General features: G+C 36.8%; 1 protein-coding gene across 3 annotated transcripts in view; it reads left to right on the top strand.

The window, feature by feature from the left end:
- UBE2W (ubiquitin conjugating enzyme E2 W) overlaps positions 1-20823 on the top strand; it is a 36278-nt gene extending 15455 nt beyond the window's left edge. Inside the window, exons 2-6 of one of the 3 annotated variants that reach the window (XM_065668445.1) lie at positions 4901-4992; positions 7862-7964; positions 10503-10658; positions 11804-11879; positions 17945-20823. In XM_065668445.1, the coding sequence (XP_065524517.1) occupies positions 4901-4992; positions 7862-7964; positions 10503-10658; positions 11804-11879; positions 17945-17958 (441 nt within the window). In that variant the 3' untranslated portion in view covers positions 17959-20823. Of the gene's footprint in view, positions 1-4900; positions 4993-7861; positions 7965-10502; positions 10659-11803; positions 11936-12942; positions 13376-17944 lie in introns of those variants that run through there. The other 2 variants (XM_065668444.1, XM_065668442.1) reach the window with 2 other exon arrangements.
- The last annotated feature ends 905 nt before the right edge of the window (positions 20824-21728 follow it).

Raw genomic sequence — 21728 nt, 5'->3', positions numbered from 1 at the left:
TCTCTTAAATCATCTTATCTTAAAACCAGAATTACATTGGTCTTGCTGGCTTGATTTAAACTGAGCTAAAGAGTAAACAAAATGGTTCTGGGAATAGGGTACTTAAATAAACTTCTGTAATCTAAATAAAGTGAAATAAACTGAGGAGCTCAGGGAGATGAAGGAAGGCTGAAATTTCTTTAAGTGTAAGATGCTAAACCAGTACTGAAATCTTACCACAAGTAAGAAAAAGGAAGAGGAAGATGTTGCAGGAAGAGCCACTGAAGGCAAAGGCAGTTGAGCTGGATGAAGAGCTCAGCAGGGATATGAAGAGTAAGTAAAGAGTCTGTAGGTGTACACTTTAGAAGAATTAATAAATAGGAGCAGCTTCCTTTGATGCCCAGAATTGGGAGAGAGAGGAGGAACTTATGGGAATGAATTTAAATTGGGTCATTTAGGAAGATACTAAACAATTTGATTTTTTTTTTCCTAATTATATACACTTTTAAGAATAAATAAAGTTTTGCTTATGAATATTTGCTGAATGTTGTTTAGTATAACCTGAATGTGGATGTATAAGTTACATGAGGAAGTACAGCACTTGGGGTATTTGAGGAAACATTAAGGTATTTAATTCTCTTGATACTTGAGGAAGCATCCCTGGCAGTGTTCAGGGCCAGGCTGCATGGGCTTTGAGCAACCTGGTCTAGTGGAAGGTGTCCGTGCCCATGGCAGGGGGGTTGGAGCTAGATAATGTCCAAGTTCCCTTCCAAGCCAAATCATTCTGTGACAGATTCACTGTCTTTTTAGACATTGGATATTATGTCAGTCACTAGGATTTTTCTGTGTGGGTTGGTTTTGTTTTTTTGGTTGTTTTTGGGTTTTTTTTCTGTTGTGTTTAAGCATCTGAATCTGAGGGCTTTTTTTTTTTTTTTATGTTATTTTGAGTGAGTTTCCAGGTGATAAATGCTATTTTTATTCTTCTACTGTCATGTGACAGGTTGGCTTCTGCAAATCACTGAACCAAATAGTTTCCGATATCTATATGAAATAATAGACAATTAACTTGTGAGTTCCTAAATAAAAAGTAGCCGAATTAGATTTTTGGAAGAAGAATCACACTGAACTGATGTGATTTCCTCCTCTTACTGTGTGGTAACTATTGTGAAAGAGAAGCAGGAGCTGTATTCTGACTGGGCAAGTATCTTTTATTTGTGCTAGTGTGACATTTGAATAAGTACAGAAGAAAAATGTGGTATAAACCATTCTGTTGTTGTATCTCTTTTGTTTATTAGTCACAAAGACCACATCTCAAGGTATCACAGTTGTAGTTTGGTTGTAGTAAAATTACTGAAGTTTCCACTGTGTGTCTGATTGAGAGAGGGCGTTTGTTTCTGTCAAGCTGAGTGGACTTACCAGAAGGTATTTTGAGGGCAGTCTGCATTGGCTTGAAAGAATTATGTGTTTAGTTGAGTAGATACTGGGGAAGGCTAAAAATAAGTTGAAATAAGTATAAGAATTCTGTCTATGAAGAATAAGAGAATTAATCTGACATAATTTATATAACTTGCCTAGATCTCTTACTGTGAAGAAAATTCTTCCAGTTATAAGAGCAAGAGATAGCGATGTGGAAAATGTTAAAGGCTTTTAATGGCCAAGATATTTTAAGAATTGTTGATCCATGCTTGTGTTAGGAAGATGGAGAGGTGACTTCCCTGAGGTATCTTCCGAAGTTTATAAGCGTCTACAAATAAGATAGTTAAAATCTTCTGAAAAGCGTTAATCCATTATACTTTCTCCTGCTATGTAAGTTGCTGCTAATTCTCAAGAGCTTTGTGCTGGAGAAAGTCTTCTGTATTCACGGCTGTCAAATACAAGGCAGACTTTTCACCATATGAAACTGTTCCTTTTCACATGCTTAATTTCAGAAATTTACAGTTGCAGCGTGCCTTTTGTATGTAACGTGCGTGGACTTGGTATATCAGAGTCATGTTTCTTGAAAAGTATGTAAATGACTTATCTTGAAGCTAGGAGTGCATGCTTCTGGATTTGTGCATGGTGGTACAGTAGTCTTTAGACTTAGTGTTACTCTGAGAAAATGAACGTTCTTTGTACCCCCTTTGGTTAGCTTTGGTTAGCTAGTACAAATATTGTTAAACACCGGAATTCACTTCAAGTTGTAGCATTTAAATTTGAGATGTTTTCTGAATTACTGTTTTAACCAGGAGCTCAATTTCCTAATTAAACTCTATCAATCTGGCCTGCAGCGGCTTCATTTAAGAGCAGGTTTTTTGTTTTATTTTTAAATTTAAACTAGATTTGACTTCTGATAATCCAGTTTTGTGTATTAATGAGACACAACATGAGACAGATTATTTTAAATCATGGTAAGGGGGAGAGGTTAAAAAGAAAACAAACTCCTTCACAATATCTTTGGGGAGTATCTTCCAAATTTTCCTAGGTTGTGTGTGCAGGCATGTAGCCAGCAGCTCAAGGAAAGTGATCCTTCCCCTCTCACTGGCACTTGAGACGACATCTGGAGTATTGTTTTTAGGGAGCCCTGGTACAAAAAAGATACTAACATGCAGGAGCGAGTCCAGCAGATGCCCACCAAGATGGTACAGGGCTGTACTACATGATGTACAAGGAGAAGCTGACTGGATTTCTTCAACCTTCAGAAGAGAAGGAAAAGGGAAGATTTTGCTGATACCTACAACAGCCTCATGGGAGGATGTTGGGGAAAATGGAGCCACAGAGGGAAGACAAGGGGCAACAGACACAAACTGGAACATGAGATAGTCCAGTAGGATATAAAAGAAACATTTTATATCTTGAGAATAGTCAGACACTGGAAAGTATTGACCAGAGAGTTTTTTTTCTAAACATTAACCCCTCTCTTAAAACAATTTTTCAGTATTGGAATTAATTCTTGTTAATAGGCTGCGATGCACTCTGCAATTTGTTGCAGTTGCTATAGAGTAGAGCATTTTCTGGAAAAGGTCTGCAGGCAGCTCTTTGTTAATCTGTACAGAAGTAACTGAGCTGGTGCTTGATAGAAGAAATCTTGAAAATGTCTGGCAAAAGCCTATTGAAGATACCCAGCTATGCTGTTAGATAAGTTATGATTAACTTGTATGTCATGGTTAATGGAGTAGTACAATGTTGTAAAATGGATAGTGTATTTTATTATTGCAGTTGGAGAAAACCCAAATAAGGACTTGTATTCCCAAAAGTATCACAACTTAAATGTGTGTCTTTTGGTCCAGTAGAAGTAGTTATCTTTGTGTGAAGACTTTGACTTGCTTCTGTTTGAGGTGGCTAGAATAATACTTATGAAATCTTTTATAAAGATTTATAAATCTTTTATAATGCTTATAGCATTTCCCCCCTTGAACTGTAAAACAATTTGAGTTCCTGTCATTATGGGGACAGGAGAAATCTAGGAATTTATTATAAAATAATACTTTTGACCTGTAATTTCAAGGGAAGTTATCCAAGATGGTTGCTATGGCTGGAGAGAACAAAAAAGAAAAGGTTTGTGTCATCTCTTATAGCAGTTGTTGGTCTTCTGCCCTGATTGCCAGCAATTCTGGGGTGAAATACCACATTTGGAGTGTGTGTTTATGTAATTGCTTAAAAATAAAAGACTTAAAGTGTCTGTCTGGGGTCTGGGTAAGGATTTGAAAAATGGAAGCCCAAAACAGGTTTTCAAGGCTGCTTGATAGTGATAGAAGGTTATTTAAAAATGTAAACTGAATGTATAAGGACCTTTTCTTTAGGAGTTGTGTGTCTGAGGTCCTGAATCACTTCTGTGTTGGCAAGTGAACACTGTATTTTCTCCTGTGCATTTTCTTTAAGTTCTACTAGGCACCAGAAAAGTTGTTTGGAAGATCATTAAGAAGCAGCTACAAGTGCATGATAAACCTAATTTTAAAAAATTGTATGTTGAGTCAACATTAGATATTAAACTCCCAAATGATGTATTTTTACTCCTCTTGAGTGTAAGGTCATTTTGAATAGTAAGATGGTGGAAGTGGACTGGTAGGCAGTAAATCTTAAAATTGATGGCAGGAAAAAGGAGAATAAGAAATGAAAAAGCCTTGAACTTTCTGGTATGTGGCTTGAAAATGGCAAAACGTATTGCATAACTATTTATATGCAGAAAAAACACACTGAAAGCAGTGCAAATAACAGTACTTCACAGAGGTTGCATTTCCCTTGCTCCAGAGGTTGTAAGAACAGTTTTGGTAGTTGTGAGAGAAGCAGCTGGTTGCAGTTACTGATTTATCCATGCCAAAATAGGTAGGAATTATCTGAGCTATTTGTATTTCTAAATACTGTCACTCTGTATGTTCTAAGATGCAGTTACTATAAAGTTGTAATATAGTTTGTGTTCTTCAAGTCACTTAGTCTTCTTTTAGCTTTGTGTTCTGTCCTCTGGAATGACTTGGGACAAGGCAAAGGTTTGCCCAGATGCCAGGTAGAAGTGTCTTAAGTTACTTAGAGGAGGAAGACCTGTGCTGTTAAAATCTTGGAGAATTAATTGTAGATCTGATGCTGTCAGGGGAATATGAAATGTTTGCTGCCAGGTGTAGAGCTCTGATTGACATCTTTGTATTATGACAAAATTCTGGATACCTCTGTGTATTTCATAACACAACACAATTCTTCACTTAGCAGTCTTGCAGATGTGAGTGCTGCTCCATTTTACCGAAACAGTAAGTTTAAGGTTTGTGACATTTCAGTTTAATTTCTGGGACAAGGAGTCTTCCCTGTTTTTCATGTTTCAATTTCACTTTGTATTTAAGTTTTCAAGTAAGACTCCTTTTACCTTTTAGTAATTAATGTAATGTACTGTAGTGTGAATGTTTGTTGTAGAACTTTATTTAATATTTCAAATATTTATACAATTTCCTTATAGAAACGATTACAAAAAGAGCTATTGGCGTTGCAGAATGATCCACCTCCGGGAATGACTCTAAATGAAAAGAGTGTACAAAATTCAATTACACAGTAAGTATATACACTATTTTATTTTGCTATCAAACTGAAAAGCATATGTAATGAGAAGTTCTCTGCAGGCCACTTCCACCACTTATTTCAAGTAACATTCTGAATTTTGTTTTCAGTCTAGGGAGTAGACTGAAAGACGTGGTTCTGCTTAACGAGTATGTTGCAGTGATGTGCTGGACACTCTCAGGAACTTAATAATGAATTCATTAATTTTTTATTAGGCATTTAGTGCCTAACAAATTCTAACAATTGTCAATTGGTAGAAGCTTCTGCATATTTTAGAATAAAATAATTTAACAACCTCTCATAACTACAAACCTCTGAAACCCCTCTAGATTTATTGAAATAATGGAGTAGATGGTTTAGTCTATGTTATTTTTGTTAAGTACCTTTTGTGGCTCTTAATTTCCCTTACCTTTTTTCTCTAAAGCAAATGGAGGAAAGTTCTTAAAGAGTTATCCAAGAACGTTCATTTGCACTTTGCTCCCTGATGTATTTTTTTCTGTGATTAGCAGAACAGAGAATAACATTGTTAAATATTCTGTGTTCTATCCATTGAAATGGACAGGGGATGTTCCTGGTATTTATTTCTTTTTTTGCTTTAATTGACTGCAGTTCTAAAGATTTAGACTGTGTTGACCTTTCTTTTAACTAATTTTCTTAGTTTAATTTTAGAGAAATGTTTAAAAAATCCTTAGCAGGTGTAAATGTGAGTATGAATGGCAGGCTGCATGTTGTGTACTATTGACTGATGGATCAACTTAAAAAACATAACATAGAGCTGACTTCTGATGGTGCTTCACACTGCTTTTTTGGTGGTGGCATTCAGACCGTGTTACATGAGGCTTTTCTGAGCCTTTTGTGATACTTCATGCAGATGAATGTGACTAAACCAAGAAGGGACTCAGTCTCATATTACAAGTGTTTTTCACTCATTTAAACATTTAAGCTTACACTTAAATAGAAGTTTACAGCAGATGAATGGAAAACGGAAAAAAGTCTGGGTGTTTGTTCCCAGGGACATTATGTACAACTTTTATACCTTGAAAGTAAAAACTTCCTATTTACTGTTATGCTAGATCTTGGAATTGTCACTGTTTAAGAGGCTTCCTGTCTCAATAACATTATATTTTTTCTCTTTGAGGGTTTTTGGTGCCAAGTAACATGTTCTGAGTTAATTAATCAAGTTGCAGTTTGAGCTGGTGCAATAAAGATTTGTGTAGCAATGCTGGTTGGGTTTGAAAGGTGTTGAATAGAATAACTGCTTCCCATAGTGTAACTGGGTCATTTGAAATGTTAACCAATCATCTATTTTAAATACACAAGGATTAAAAATATGTGATGGCTAAACCGTAAAGCACACAGGAAAGATGGGTTCTGTTGATTTCTTGACCATAAAAGGAGAAAAGTCCAGGCAGAGTTATCTTCTACTTAGTAAATGAAACTATTTTAAAAACTTGGAAGTGGAGGTTCTGGATCACAGGGAACAATAAAACTGAAGAGTGTTGGTCCTCCATGTGTATAAATGCAAGAGCAGAAAGGTATAAGAAGATATAAGCGGTCTGGAGTGCAGGTAGGTGAAATCACAAAATTAAAATGTGAAACACCACTACAACTGTTACCATGCTGCTGTTGAAGATGCATTTCTGCTGAATAGTGTGACAGTTCAGACAGAGAAGAAATTTCTCTCAAAAAAAAACCCCAAACCAAAACACAACCAAAAAGCAGCCAACCAAATAAAAGTATAATAGAAGATAAAAAATGTGCATGGCTTAAATACTCAGGGGGAGAGTGCATATGACAGGAGAGATGGAGAGGTTGGGCGTAGGATCACCAGGACTGCCAGCTGGAGGAGATGTCAGCTGTTCTGAACATGTTGCTGTTCTGAAAATCTCAGCTGCCCCACTTGAGACTGACGTTAATGTTATCTGAGTCTCTTGCTGAATCTTCGCTTTGTCATGTTGCTCAAATGTATAAAACTTATTCAAGGGTGAAAGACAAAAACAGGGAAGTGATGCTGCAAAGGATGGTATTAAGTGATCAGCAATAGAAGTAAGCAATGGCAGAAGCTAGATAGCAGGGTGTTGCTGTATGTGTTGAGCAATATGCATCTATTTTTGACTGGGTTAAAAAATGCCCATAAATCCAACCCAATACCAGTAAACCCCCCCCCCCCCAGCAGCTCCACCTGTAAGCAACTTACCTGTTGTTATGATGGAAGGAGAAAATCAGAGGAAAATGAATACTGTGATATGTTGAGGTATTGTCTTTATTATAGTTGCAAATTACCCATTTTGTTTTGCTTTTAATTTTCTGTGACCTTTTCCGTTCTATACTTTTCCTTTCTATACTAACTTTTCTGGTTTCAGTTCCATTACCTGTCAGGTTATATGCCACTAAATTTCTGAGTTTTTCAGAGATGTAAGAGTAGCATTGCCCTTCCCCCTTGGATACAGATTTTATTCTCAGAAAGTGGATGATTTCCTTGACAGATAAGTAAAACAACATGAAAAAGAACACATACTAGTTTGTTTCCTTCAGCCCTGTTTTTGTGTAGGAGTAAACTGTAACAGTAATAGTAAACTATTGTTTCAGCTTTGTTGTTTCACATTAACAGTCATTATATTGGGAACTGATGGTTTGGTGTTGAGTTCAAGTCACAATTATATAATTTACAATAGTATATTAAATGTCTGTATGTAAAATACAAAGCTTGTTTCCTTCAAGTGTAGGCTTGTTATGTTACCTTTGTGATTGTTATGATTCTAATAGATATTTTGCTGTCATTGGTAATTGATTAGATTTGTCCTGTGCTCCAGTACACATTTGTCAGTCCACAATACTAACAATATTTTTTCCCATTCATTAGGTGGATTGTCGACATGGAAGGTGCTCCAGGAACACTATATGAAGGGGAGAAATTTCAGCTTCTATTTAAGTTCAGTAGTCGGTATCCTTTTGACTCGCCTCAGGTAACCTGATTTTTTCCTTCTTGCTTAACGCTACCTTTAGGTTGCAGCTGCCTGACAACGTGCTGAATATAAATATTATCCACCTATCCTGATATGAGATTTAGTTGCTTTAGTTTGCATGAAACACATTGTGCAGTTGGTTTTTCTTTTAAAAATGAGACTACAGTGAAGTATAGTGTTGTGACAGTTTACTTGGTTTTGTAGGAGATGAAAGAGCAGTGTAAATTGAAGGCTTGAGATAGATATATATTACAAAAGAACAACACAGGGTAAAGTGGGAAGATCCTGTTGGACTGTGGTACAGGAGCAGAGTAAACAACAAACTGCTTTTTTCATCCCCTTTTTTGCTCCAGCTTCTAATTTTTTATTTTTTTTTTCTAGTTTGTATTTAAGCCTCTTGCATGTTCTCTACTGGTGTGTTAATACATCTGGAGAAATGCTTGTGGTAGGGATTCTCGTAGATAACATGGTGACATGTCTATGAGAGGCCTGCAAATCTAGTGGTTAGAATTGAGCTGGGAGATAACTGTGTTGCTTTCACAGCAGTGTAAAGGACTGAAGTGGCAGCAATACTACTAGGCTGCAGAATGAGCTTTGTACATCCATCCCTCCATTATCTGGGGGAAGTGTTACAAAACATAGCTGGTAAGAGTAGTGTTCAGCTGTCAGCCCTGCTTTTCTGAAACAAGAGAAAGAAAAGCAAGAGCACCTTAGTTCTTGGCTTGTCTGTTTCTGCTCAAAGTTCCAAGAATGATCTCTGACACTTCTCTCATTGGTATTGAAACTGAAACACAGAGCTGTGAGAGACGCTTAAACCATGAGCATCACGTATTTTTAGGAACTGTGATTAATAACTAGAATGCTGACATTTCAGTCTTAGGTTTTAAAGAGCAAACTCTTCATCTGTGCTTCTGTACTTCATGGGGTTTGCAGTGAGCTGCTCACAGGTAATCCACAACACTGTAGCCACTTTACTTTGATTTCAAGTAGGTACTGTTTGTACTCATTACCTGATCTGTGCATTAGGCTCTGTGCAATTTACTGTAAAGCAACAAATTAGATCTGTACATGTACAATGACTTTTAGCACAGAGAACAGTTAGGAATTTAAGTTCCTGATACTTGTTTGTTGTAGACAATTTTATAAAAACGCTGCTGTGCAGTAAGTTCATTCTATATGATACATAATTCTTTTTCTGCAAATCTGTTTGCTGTGAATTGACAGTTTACACTTCTGCTGCTTAATCACCTGGTTGTTTTCTGCCTTTAAATGTATGTTGTCTGTCATAGTGTGCATAATTTTATTTGCCTAATATGCCTAGTTCTGGTTTTCCTATAAAAGTAAGACATTAGTTAAAGCGAAATATATTACTGGTTTATGAAAGTAAGCTCTTCAGTGCTTAAGAAATACCAGTTTAAAGACTTATGGAAGATCATTTTTGCATCCAGTTTTTCTGCTGCCTTAGAAATCCATCTGCCATTTGGCAAATGGGGTTAAACTCTGATTTCAGTTTCCTGCATGATGAAGATGTTGCTGCTTACTTGTCAGTGGTGAGTGGGTGTGTTGTGTACACGTATATGTATTTGTACACATACTTATATATGTATAACTTAGGAAACACTTAAGAGGCTCTTGGGTATTATGTGTATGAGTGGTAGAGGTTTATTATGTTGTTGCATAAAAGATGATAGTGGTTATGTTGGTTAAGGAGCTTGGGAGGATAAATGCTGCTACAAAATTTTTAATCCATTCCTCTTGGCCCTGAGCCAGCTATGCGTTTGTCAGGAATTTGGCGTAAGAGCAGTGGTTGACAATATTGCTTTTCTAACCTTTTTTTTGACTGACTGATGTTATCTTTTAATAGGGTGGAGTTAAAAGTTCTAAATGCTATTCTTCCATATTTATGCATGTCTAATAAAAATATATTTCATTTGAAATAATGATCTAAATATATTCCGTATAAGGCAACATAATTTGGTTGTACAAGTCTTTTATTTTATAGTTAATAGGATTGATGTGTTTTATTATTTAAGCTGGAACCTGGGTGAGTTGTCCAGAACTCAATTTCTATTGTGCTCAGGGTTATAGAAATATTTCTTTGTGAGTCTCATTGTGGTTCCTGGTGTATGACATTGTGGCTTATGAAATCATCCAGTGTTTTGGCTAGGCAACTGTATTCCTTAGGATGTGAAAGACCAAAGCTGCAAAGTATAAAAAGTTTAGTTTGATGTCTTTATACTGTTACCTTTACATGTTTCTATGCTGCATGAATATCCATAGAGAAAAAAACAACCTACACTGAACCATTTGTTTAACACAGTTTTCACTAGCTGTTTAGGCTCCCATTGTCGTATTTTATATTTCATTTAATAGCTTCCAAAAATGAATGAACCTAACATGGTAAAGTGTATTATTTAGTGTAAGTAAAAATGGCAGATCCACTTCTTAAACAACATATTACTATTTTCCCAAAAGCAACGGAGTCTTATTTAAATCTGTACAGCAAATTACAGTTGTTTGTTCTTTTATTTTTTTTAGGTCATGTTTACTGGAGACAATATTCCTGTTCATCCTCATGTTTATAGCAATGGTCATATCTGTTTATCCATTCTAACAGAAGACTGGTCTCCAGCTCTCTCAGTGCAATCTGTTTGTCTTAGCATTATTAGCATGCTTTCCAGCTGCAAAGAAAAGGTATGAGCACTTTTGGCACTGTTGAAATAGAATAAGTAAAAGTTAATAGAATTCTGCATTGCAAAGTGAAATTTTAATTTAAAAATTCTAAAGTAAACTACTATATATACATTTCTACTACTGAAAGAATACTGAGCTAGAACTGCAGAATAGTGCAGTAAGTGCTTTGTCACTGTTGTCATGGTAACCTGTGCATGTATCGTTTCTGCAAAAAAGAGTGAATGGAACCCTTCTAATTGTACTAACTGTGAAGTTCAGTCATGTTTTAGGACAATTCTTTGTAAAATGATTCCGTCTCTAAAGGCAGTGCGAAATAACTATTGAAAGGTCTCCAGTGCAGATGTTTGCATGGCTTTACAGCTGTACTATTTCAGTGATCATTGTTATTTTCATTTCAGGGAAGTAGATGGTGTAAGCTGCCTTTTTGGTCATGGATGAGTGGCACTAATACCTTATGCCTTTTTTTGTAAAAAGACTACTCTTTTACTTGACTATTTCTTTTGCAGTGGAGTATATATGGAAGCTAGATGTGGTCAGAGCTTGTATGTCTCTGCAATCCAAACATGCCTGTTTATGTCACATGCCAATCAGTCCTAGTTATGTGTATGTGGTAGAAAAACATGCTCCAAGTGGCTTTGTATTGTATTCTGAGACTCTGGTTATGCATGATGATGACACTTGTAAAAAAACCTGAAGAATATGAAGTGTGGATTAGATAGAGAATTTGTTTATGTTAATTTTTTCACCCACTCCAAGCTGAGGTGCATGAATGTGAATTGGATCTAATATATCAGAATTAGATTCCAAACTGCAAAAGGAATTTAATTTGGAGGGTTTTTTTTTGGGTGGTTGTGTTTTTTGAATCTTCCTTTCTTTTGGGTTGGGTTTTTTGCTTTCTTAAAATTTATCCCTCTCTCTCTACCTCCAAACTGTTTGGTCTTTTTCGTTAATTTTTTGCTTGAAGTATTTCCAGTAAGAATTATTACCTGGATCTGTAGGAGATTTTTCTTGATGTAGGTCTAGCTCTGCCTGTTGCCTCATTTTCACTTCATTCACATGGTAGCCTTTTGTAAGCTTATTAAATAGCTCATGCATTACAATATGAGGATTGTCTGATTATTTGTAGGTCTTTTTTTCTGTTGCAGAGGCGACCTCCAGATAACTCATTTTATGTAAGAACGTGTAACAAGAATCCAAAGAAAACAAAGTGGTGGTATCATGGTAAGTATTTAACTAGGACCAGGAATTTTGTTTACTTTTTGTTTTTTTCAGGCTGAAGGCACTTAAAGTGTAGGGAAGTAGGATAATGCATTCAAAGTCTTAAACTCTCCTTTTAAATCTCAAAGGTTATTAAAGTCCTGTTTCTAAGATATTCTGCTGTGATATTTATTTTTTTTTTTTATTACATTTCGGTTAATTCCTAATGGAAATTTAACAGCACAGACGTATAGGTTTTAAATTTTAGGATTGGATTTGAAAGAAAGTTCTTGTAAACTGTGTTTAGTCCATGACAGGTCTTAAGTTTTGTGTTAGGGAAGGCAACTAGGTTTAGTTCTCAAGCCAGGTTGTTTTTGTTGTTTTTTTTTTTTTTTTGTTTGTTGTTAATCCGTTAAGACCTTTTATGGCAATTGAATGGTGCTTATATGTTTTTAAACAGCTATGTGATTTAATAATTTCCACTGCTAACCAGAGTTCCAGTGTGGGACAGTTGGCTGACTTAAAGAGGCTCTTAGGAGCTAATAGTCAATAATATAGTAATAAAATTCTACATGTACATGATAAAAAAAAAAAATACTAAAATTGCTATGTATAGTGTTATGTCTGCAGTGCTAGTATTGTGTTGATTTGGTTTGTGGGGTTTTTTTGGTGTTTGTTTTGGTGGTGTTGTTATATTGTTGGGTTTTGTTTTGTTTGTTTTGTTTTCTTTCTTCTTTTTCCATGTGTTCTTTGTCTTTTTACTCTTTCTTCTTCCCAAAATTTCTTGTCCTCTTCCCAGAGCTGGGGTTAGTTGTATGTGCTTATCTTACCCACTTCATTGATGAGGAAAGAAAGGAGGAGGGGATAGAGATGGGCTGTGCTTCTTGGACAAACCTTTCTTTGCTTTCCATAGGGAAATACTGTACAAATGAGGGTATCGGGAGCCCATGTATTTTGGAAGGGATGTGTTAGGGCAGGTAATGCTGTATGCTAGGATGATGCAGGAGGTGTTGATCCCATCACTACCTTTCACTGAAGGCTCCATCATAAGACATTCTCTTATTTTTTCGTTGCCTCCCCACTCCAGGACATGTTTTGTCCCCTGTCTGAAATGAAACCAGGCATTTTGAGACAGTGGGACCTAATGACTGCAGACGCAAACACCCAAGCCTTCATCCTTAGATTCTCAAAAGCCTATGGATGCCTTAACAAGGAAAACTTGAGAGTTTCATAGTGCTTGCTGTGACCCTTGGGGTTTTGATGCATGGTAATGGAAGAGAAATGAAGCTCAGTTTCTCATAATACTCTTAATAGTATCTCTAAAACAAGGTGACTTCAATTACAGTAAGAGGAGTGTGTATGTCATGGGATTAAGAGGTATTTAAGAAAGTCAGGACTATATACCATGTGATTGTACATTATGTTGTTTTTAAGATTGACTCCAAGAATAACAATCCTGTTGCCCACAAAGCTGCGTTTTTCATCTTTACCACATTATTCAGCAGTCACTTTCTGTTTTCTGACTTGTTTGGGGTTTTTTCCCACTCTTGTAATGTGTTTGGTTCTTCTCAATTTCTAATTTTGCTTCCTCTTCATTTGCAGTTTTGGGAGAATTTTTATTAACTAGTTTTATTTTCACTTACTAGTTATTTTAAAAGAGAAATGAGTAAAGTTTCAGTTATTCGCTTTGTGATTAAAATATGTCTTTATTTTGTACTAGACTTGTTTTGATTCAGGATTGAAGGCTATCAGGGAGAACAGTCTGCAGATCCTACTATGATTTCTTATTCATAACAGTCAATTTGAGTTAAACAAGTAAAACACCAAATGAGTACGGAAAAGAAATGTGGGTTATCTGACTCTGAAATTTGCTACATTATTGTGGCTCAAAGCCATTAGGCTGCTTATAGTCCATAGAATATGTCATTTAATTACTTTGAAGTAACTACAGTGGCTGCTTTCTGGAAGTCAGAAAACCCTACTTTTCCCCACCCCCTTCCCCCCCAGATTCAGAGCAACCTAGTAGCCAGCCTGAGGCAAGAAAACATCAGTTCATTTAAATAACTTGTCCTGGCTTGCTTCATAGTATTTTCATTTGTTGTTTAACTTCTTTTTGAAGTACTAATTGCAAAGGAGGTCATGATTAAAAGTTAATGGGGCTTTTCCCCCTACCATTAAATTCATAATTAGAAATTAAAACATGCCTGATATCCATTGGAGAAAAAAAATTCTTAAATGCTAGAGGGTTTTTCCTTCAAGTTTTGTGTGTCACTAGCTCTTTTTCTGCTGCAAGTACTTATGTTTCTCTTCATAAAACAAGACTGCCAAGGCATGATCTTTAAACTGTCAATATTTTCTTAGTGGGTTTGAAGAAATGGTGGGTTACACTAAAATGGGACATATAGCTTGCCTGCTAATTTTAACCACCTCTCTCTGGCAAAGAACTGTCTTCAACATTATGTACACCTGAAAAAATGTACAAGCTCTTGGAAAGGGTGATTCTGTCATCTTAATTTTCTGCTTCTGCTTCAGCTGAAGGATCACATATCTAATCTTGTGGTTCAGCCACTTTGGGCTGGGTAAATTAGGGGAGAAAAACCAATCCAAACTGAGAAAGGAAACCAGCTACCCAAGGGTAAGCCACTGGGTGAAATAAATGCCAGTGCTAATAGAAGAACATGAGAAGGGAGATGCAGAGTGGTTCTGCCCCTTCTGTTGTCAACTAACCATTAGACTGGCTTAGCTTTAATGTGAAATTCAGTCCCTGTGTTTTGAAGAGGAAGGAGGAAGACTGTTGTCACTTTTAGTATATGCATTTGAAGGAAATCTTTTTTTTTTTTTTTTTTTTTTTTTCAGTAGGTGCCTTGTTTTTGTTTTTGTTCTTTTTAACTGAGAGCAAGTAGTGCATTTTTGGGAGTTGATGTAAAGGGAACCAGTATGAACACAGAGAAAATGGCAGTTTGAGAAACATTCTGATGTGTAAACGTGTCTCTGAGTATTTAACTTGTTACGGTTTGTAATCTCTCATTTCATTCCTGCCCCAACAAAGCAATTTAACTCCATAAGCAGAGTTAGGGAGCCTTGTTTGCTACAAACTGAATGTCTTTGTTTCGAGACTCTCGATAACTAAATACATTTCTAGATTGATTGCCCTATGCAACACCTGCTTCAAGTATACATTGTATTTGTGACATTTCAAGCTCGGAGTTGATGGTGTTGTCTTAAAGACAGAGGAAGAACTTCCACATACAGTGTATGTAGGCATCCAGGTTGAATGGAACTTTAATGCGCTGGAATGGGTTGCCCAGGGAGGTTATAAGTGCTCCATCCCTGGCAGTGTTCAAGGCCAGGTTGGATGAAGCCTTGGGTGGGATGGTTTAGTGTGAGGTATCCCTGCCCATGGCAGGGGGGTTGGAACTAGATGATCTAAAGGTCCTTTCCAACCCTAACTATTCTGTGATTCTATGATTCTAAATTGTTTTCAGAAAGCTGTTGCCTGGCTTTGGTGTCAGGAAGTAGATTTTTGTGAAAACAGGGCAATGGTCATAGAATCATAGAATAGTTAGGGTTGGAAAGGACCTTAAGATCATCTAGTTCCAACACCCCTGCCATGGGCAGGGACACCTCACACTAAACCATCCCACCCAAGGCTCTGTCCAACCTGGCCTTGAACACCGCCAGGGATGGAGCATTCACAACTTCCTTGGCAACCCATTCCAGTGCCTCACCACCCTTACAGTAAAGAACTTCTTCCTTATATCCAATCTAAACTTTCCCTGTTTAAGTCTTAACCCATTACCCCTTGTCCTGTCACTACAGTCCTTAATGAAGAGTCCCTCCCCAGCATCCTTATAGGCCCACGTCAGATACTGGAAGGCTGCTATGAGGTCCCCATGCAGCCTTCTCTTCTTCAGGCTGAACATCCCCATCTTTCTCAGCCTGCCTTCATACGGGAGGTGCTCCAGTCCCCTGATCATCCTCGTGGCCCTCCTCTGGACTTGTTCCAACAGTTCTATGTCCTTTTTATGTTGAGGACACCAGAACTGCACACAATACTCCAGGTGAGGTCTCATGAGAGCAGAGTAGAGGGGCAGGATCACCTCCTTTGACCTGCTGGTCACGCTCCTTTTGATGCAGCCCAGGATACGGTTGGTTTTCTGTGCTGCGAGCGCACACTGAAGCTGGCTCATGTTCATTTTCTTATCGACCAACAACCCAAGTCCTTCTCCACAGGGCTGCTCTGAATCTCTTCTCTCCCCAACCTGTAGCTGTGCCTGGGATTGCTGTGACCCAGCTGTAGGACCTTGCACTTGGCATGGTTAAACTTCATGAGGTTGGCATCAGCCCACCTCACAAGTGTGTCAAGGTCCCTCTGGATGGCATTTCTTCCCTCCAGCATATCAACCGAACCACACAGCTTGGTGTCATCGGCAGACTTGCTGAGGGCGCACTCAATCCCACTACGCATGTCACTGACAAAGATGTTGAACAAGACTGGTCCCAACGCCGACCCCTGAGGGACACCACCCGTTACCGGTCTCCAGCCGGACACTGAGCCATTGACCACAACTCTTTGTGTGCAGCTATCCAGCCAGTTCTTTATCCACCGAGTGGTCCACCTATCGAATTTATGTCTCTCCAATTTAGAGAGAAGTATGTTGTGTGGGACAGTGTTGAACACTTTGCACAAGTCCAGGTAGATATGTCAACTGCTCTACCCCTGTCCATCAGTTCCGTAGCCCCATCATAGAAGGCCACCAAATTGGTCAGGCAGGATTTCCCCTTAGTGAAGCCATGCTGGCTGTCACCAAGCACCTTTTTGTTCTTCATGCACCTTAGCATGTCTTCCAGGAGAATGTGCTCCAAGATTTTGCCACGCACAGAGGTGAGACTGACTGGTCTGTAGCTCCCTGGGTCATCGATTTTTCCGCTTTTTGAAAATGGGGGTTATATTGCTGTTTTTCCAGTCATTGGGAACTTCACCTCAGTCTCATGATTAATGGTGTTTGTTTTCAACCAGCACCTCCTCACTGCTTTGGGGTTGTTTAGAATTTTTAGTAGAAAGTGTTTTCTCTGGTATTTGGCCTAAATTCTTAGTACACATTTGAAATACCCCTTCTGTCTCTTTTGCATACTCTCCAGTCTATTTTACGTCTACAGTACCCTACTATCAAAATGAAGAGGTTTTATGTGCAATATTATTAATGACATAATATTTTTCTGTGAAAATATAGAATGATTCACTGTTATTTTATGCATACTAAATCTGTAAACTGTAAAAATACTGCTTATGAAGCTGTATTTTCTAAGTGTGTGAGGTTACAAGTGCATTAAAAATAGACAGTAAGTTAGCTTTTTGTTAAGAAGCTTAATATTTACTGTTGCCAGATGCAAATATACTGCAGGTTGATGTGTGGAAGAGAAATAACTTTAGTATTGAGCACACTGCAGGAAAAATTGCCATGAATTACACTGTTTTGTAATGTTCTGTGCAATTACAGTATCAAAAATATACTAACACAAGTTATTTTCAGGTTTAAGATTTTAGGATTACAGTAGAAATGTATTATTTTTGTATAGTTCTGTCAGCTGTAGTTTGTTTTGATTCTTGAGAAATAAATGTACGTACATATATATGAATATATATATGTGTGTATACATATATTTATTGAATGCATCAGAAGGAGCACACTCTGCCAGCTCTTATCACTACATATTCTTTATAAAAGGATTTCTCAATGTGATAATTGGAGTGGACCTGCTGTACTTCAGGGGTGCAAAATGTTAACTGTATTTGGCTTTTCATTTTCCTGATGAGTGGCATTCCAAATACAGTCTGAAAATAACTATCCTTTTAATGGAATACTTGCAGATGCTAATGTGTCCGGGAGTGTATGTGTATTTTTGGAAGTTTCATGTTTAATATTTTTACCTGAGTTGTTACTGACAGAAATGCAGAATTATTCATTCAGTGTATTTCCACTGCATGTTACTGTCAATGCTGGGATTATTTCTGCCTACAGCACGTTGCTAATTTGGATTTAGAATGTTTATATGTTTTCCATAAATGCTCTTCTTTTATTTTAAAGATGACACATGTTGATGCCACCATTTTGTGATCCTCGTAGCAGAAGATAGTCCTACTGAGAAAATGAGCACTTTGATCATTCAGTCTTTGAACTTTAACCTTTGACTGGAAGTGACCTATAGGCAATGAAGACTACTTCCTTTGACTGCATTTTTACTAGTGTGCATTCTGGGCGCATGTTGATCGCTGGTTCAGTCCATGCAACTGACATGCTTTTATTAGTCATACAGTATTAATGCAGGTGTCCAGAAATGTCAGAATAATTCCATTATTTTTATTTTAAGCTTTTGGAAGAATTCCAGGTCTTCATATATTGTGCAATAACACTGAGCTCCTTGGCGGTTTTGGTGCATCCATTGCCGGCAATGGACATTGTACCAGGGAAAGGTTTTGCTCCTGCCACAAAAAAGACTGATGCATGACAGAGTTTATGGAAGTTTCAGATATATTTGGATTATAAGCAAGGGATCGACCATTACCTTAAAAGCTACCCCATTCTTTGATATTTGGATTCTATGCACTGTGATTACAAAACTAGCAGCATGAGTTACCATGCTTAGCTGAAGGACTGTAATAAGATCATTGCATATTTATTAAATTGTTATCTGCTGTCAAATTGTTTTGACATGGAAGGCTTTTCAAGTGACATTGGCAGAGAGGTACAATGTTATCCCTATGGTGAAATAAAACTACTTTTTGTATATAGTTATTCATATCTCTGAAGCAAAGGTATGAGTAATTTAGGGTATGAGTGATTTAATCAAGAATTTATTTTGGAGATAGGAGAGGATGGCAGTGGTATAACTGAACTTGCTGCAGTCCATAATTGGGCTTGTAATTTGTACCTTAGAGCTTTTTCCAAATAGATTGCACACTGTTATTTCCTGCTAGCCATCAGCATGAGCCCTACTGCCTACACCAATATTTCATTTATTTATGTGTTTGAAAGCAGTCCATATAACATTTTTTTGTTTGCATTCACTGTTTCTTTTGTGTTGTATGTCATGTTTGAATGTTACAAAACAATATTTTGATTGAAAAGCTTTGTCAGAAGATATTTTCATGTAAATTATTTCTTTATCTTGTAAACATCATCTTGTCTTTTAATCCTGTATTATAAAAAGAAAAAAAAATACATTTTTGACAGAGGCTTAATGTTTTGACAAAAAAGTGTGGACCTTCTTATTTAAGTTTAGACTAAAGTATATTTTCTTATCTTGCTTGTCCCATGCATCCATACCAGTTTTTTTTCCAGGCTTTTACTTCACCAAAAAAGGGGAAAAAGCCTAAAATCAGACATTTTTCTATGGAGCAACATTTATTGAAATGATAGTTGTTCTCACCACTCTGTAATATTTTGATACTGCCATTAGTTGTCTTTTTAGGAAGCACTTTTATAAACTTAATACCTTTACACATATGCAAAATTTCTATAACTTTTTTTTACTGTTGCCTTATTATTGCACTCAAAAAAAAAAAAAAGCGATTAATGCGTGAATGTCTACAAGTAAAAGCCAAAAGACCCCCTGTGAAACCTAAACCCAACCCAGACTGAATAACTACAATAGCAAACAGAAAATTGGCTGAAAATAACTGATTCTTTTTTTTTTTCCTACTGCTCTGTGATAACTGACAAGTTTTATAGCCTTGTACATACTTCTCTGTTACCTAATATTTAAAACATATTAAAGTATAGATGCTTAACTCAGGGTGGATAGAGTTCAGATGGATTTGCTTCAGAGAAGTATTTTGTACAGCAACTGAATTACGGATATTGTCAGTGAAGTGAGGCTACAGTATACTTCAGGAACTGCTATTTTTTCTACTGTACTGAAAATATCTCTTGGCCTTTAAAACTCAATGGTGAAATCCTAGCTTTGGATATAAATTTGATGTGTGTATATATTTTCACAATGAGCCTTTAAGACATAGAATTGAATTACTTTTAAGAGCCAAAAATAATAATTTTAAGCAAATGAAATAGTACTGCTCCTGACTTTGTTTAGCAAAATTTTATTGTTGTGAGTTGATCAAACTGGTTATTCTTGGAAATGGTTTTGTATGAAAGAGCAGCAATCTGATAATCTGTATATTCATGTTAGCTGCTCTGTATTGATTGAAGTGATTGACGCATCTTTGAGAAATTCATGTATGAATGGTTCACATAATGGATCCTATCAAAGAGTCCACAGGAAAGAGACTTTATCGTGACACAAGGTAATGTCTCTGAAGACACGGTTCAAGTGCATCTCGGATTCATGTATCTTTTCATATGGTGGCTTGCCATACTACAATACATGGTTTCTAGAGAAGCTTTATGACATACTGTATGTATTTTGTTGAAGATGGGTGTTGTAGTGCAAAGCATTATTTTATTGACCTATGCTATCACATGGACTACAGTGAAGTTAAATAATCAAATTTGTGCTGCTCTTTAATCTCCCCTATAATGTACTTAAAAAAAAAATAAAAATACAAGGTAGCTTAGAAGAAAATGTACCTCAGGTCTTTTAGTTTACAGGTCAAATGTCTCCATTGGTTCTCTTGTAGATCTGTGGGTAAGTTCACCTATATGCAGAGGGCCAAGACAAAGCCTGTGTACCACTCAAGCCCTCTAAATAATGCAACTATACTGACAATGCTATGATGTCCTGAAATAGGGCTTGAATTAGATGAAGGTGGTGCCATCCTTTCTGTAGGGTGACCCTGTGTATGTAACTTGCTTTCACTTGGAATTTCTCACATGAAATGGTTACAGAATTAGCTTGAAGCGATCTTGCTTTTATTTTGTGTCAATGTTCATGTTGTTAAACACTTTGTTTTGTGTTTAGTGTCTTTATACTATAACACAATAAATTCTTATTTTAAAATAGTTTGCTACCCTTGAATGGATATACGTGTGGACCATTTCATGGTGGAGGGCAGAAGCACTGTTCCTTACATTCAGTTACTCTTGCGACAAAGCTGTCAGTAGTTCAGAAATGCTATGCTGGCTGTCAAGGGAAGAAGAATTATAATAGTAGGCATTTTCTCTTTTCTCCTGAGGGTATCTGTTGTAACAGCTGAAGGAAATAGTCTCTTAAAACAAACAAAAAACATAGTAGTGCTTCCATTTCTCATGTATGATCAGCTGGTTCCTTATCATGGTTCTTTGCTGTTTGACGAACACTTCAAATACTGAATGGGGAGTTTCAGAAGCAGGATTCTTGTTTGCTTGCAGTGGTGGGAAGAAAGTTTCTATTACATCATTAGCATATGTCAGGACTGTTGAATGAAACTTCTGCTGCCTCATATCAATAATTGCTTTCAGTTTTGTTCAGTGTTTTATTCCAGAGATGATGGCTTCTGATTTGTAAAAAGGCATTTTTTTCAAAAACCCCTATTTTTGTTGAAAATAAGTTTGTTGTTTTTTTTTTTTGTTTTTGTTTTTTAAATTCATTTATGATATGAATACTGTTCTGGATGCTTTACTATTATTACTTTATTTGAAATGCTGATGAAATCTAGTTCACATCTCAGGTTTTAAAGGTGCGGTCTGAGGAGACCATAAAATTCCCATGTCAGTAATTAAGTTTTAGAGAAGAGATTAAACAAACACCTGTCAGGAAAGGTTTAAGTACAACTGACAGTGAGATTTTCCTGTCTTGTTCTTGGTGAGGTTTTTTCTGTATATGTAAATATTTATTGAAATGAATGATGTTTAAATACAGGGGGTGGAGGGGGAAACCACTGTGGCACTCATGTTTCTTAGAAGATGTCCTATTGATATTAAAAGCTTTGCAGTA

Source organism: Lathamus discolor, chromosome 2, assembly GCF_037157495.1.
Source record: "Lathamus discolor isolate bLatDis1 chromosome 2, bLatDis1.hap1, whole genome shotgun sequence".
Taxonomy (NCBI): domain Eukaryota; kingdom Metazoa; phylum Chordata; class Aves; order Psittaciformes; family Psittacidae; genus Lathamus; species Lathamus discolor.
Note: the sequence above shows the minus strand (reverse complement) of the source record. Positions and strands in the feature narration are given on the sequence as shown.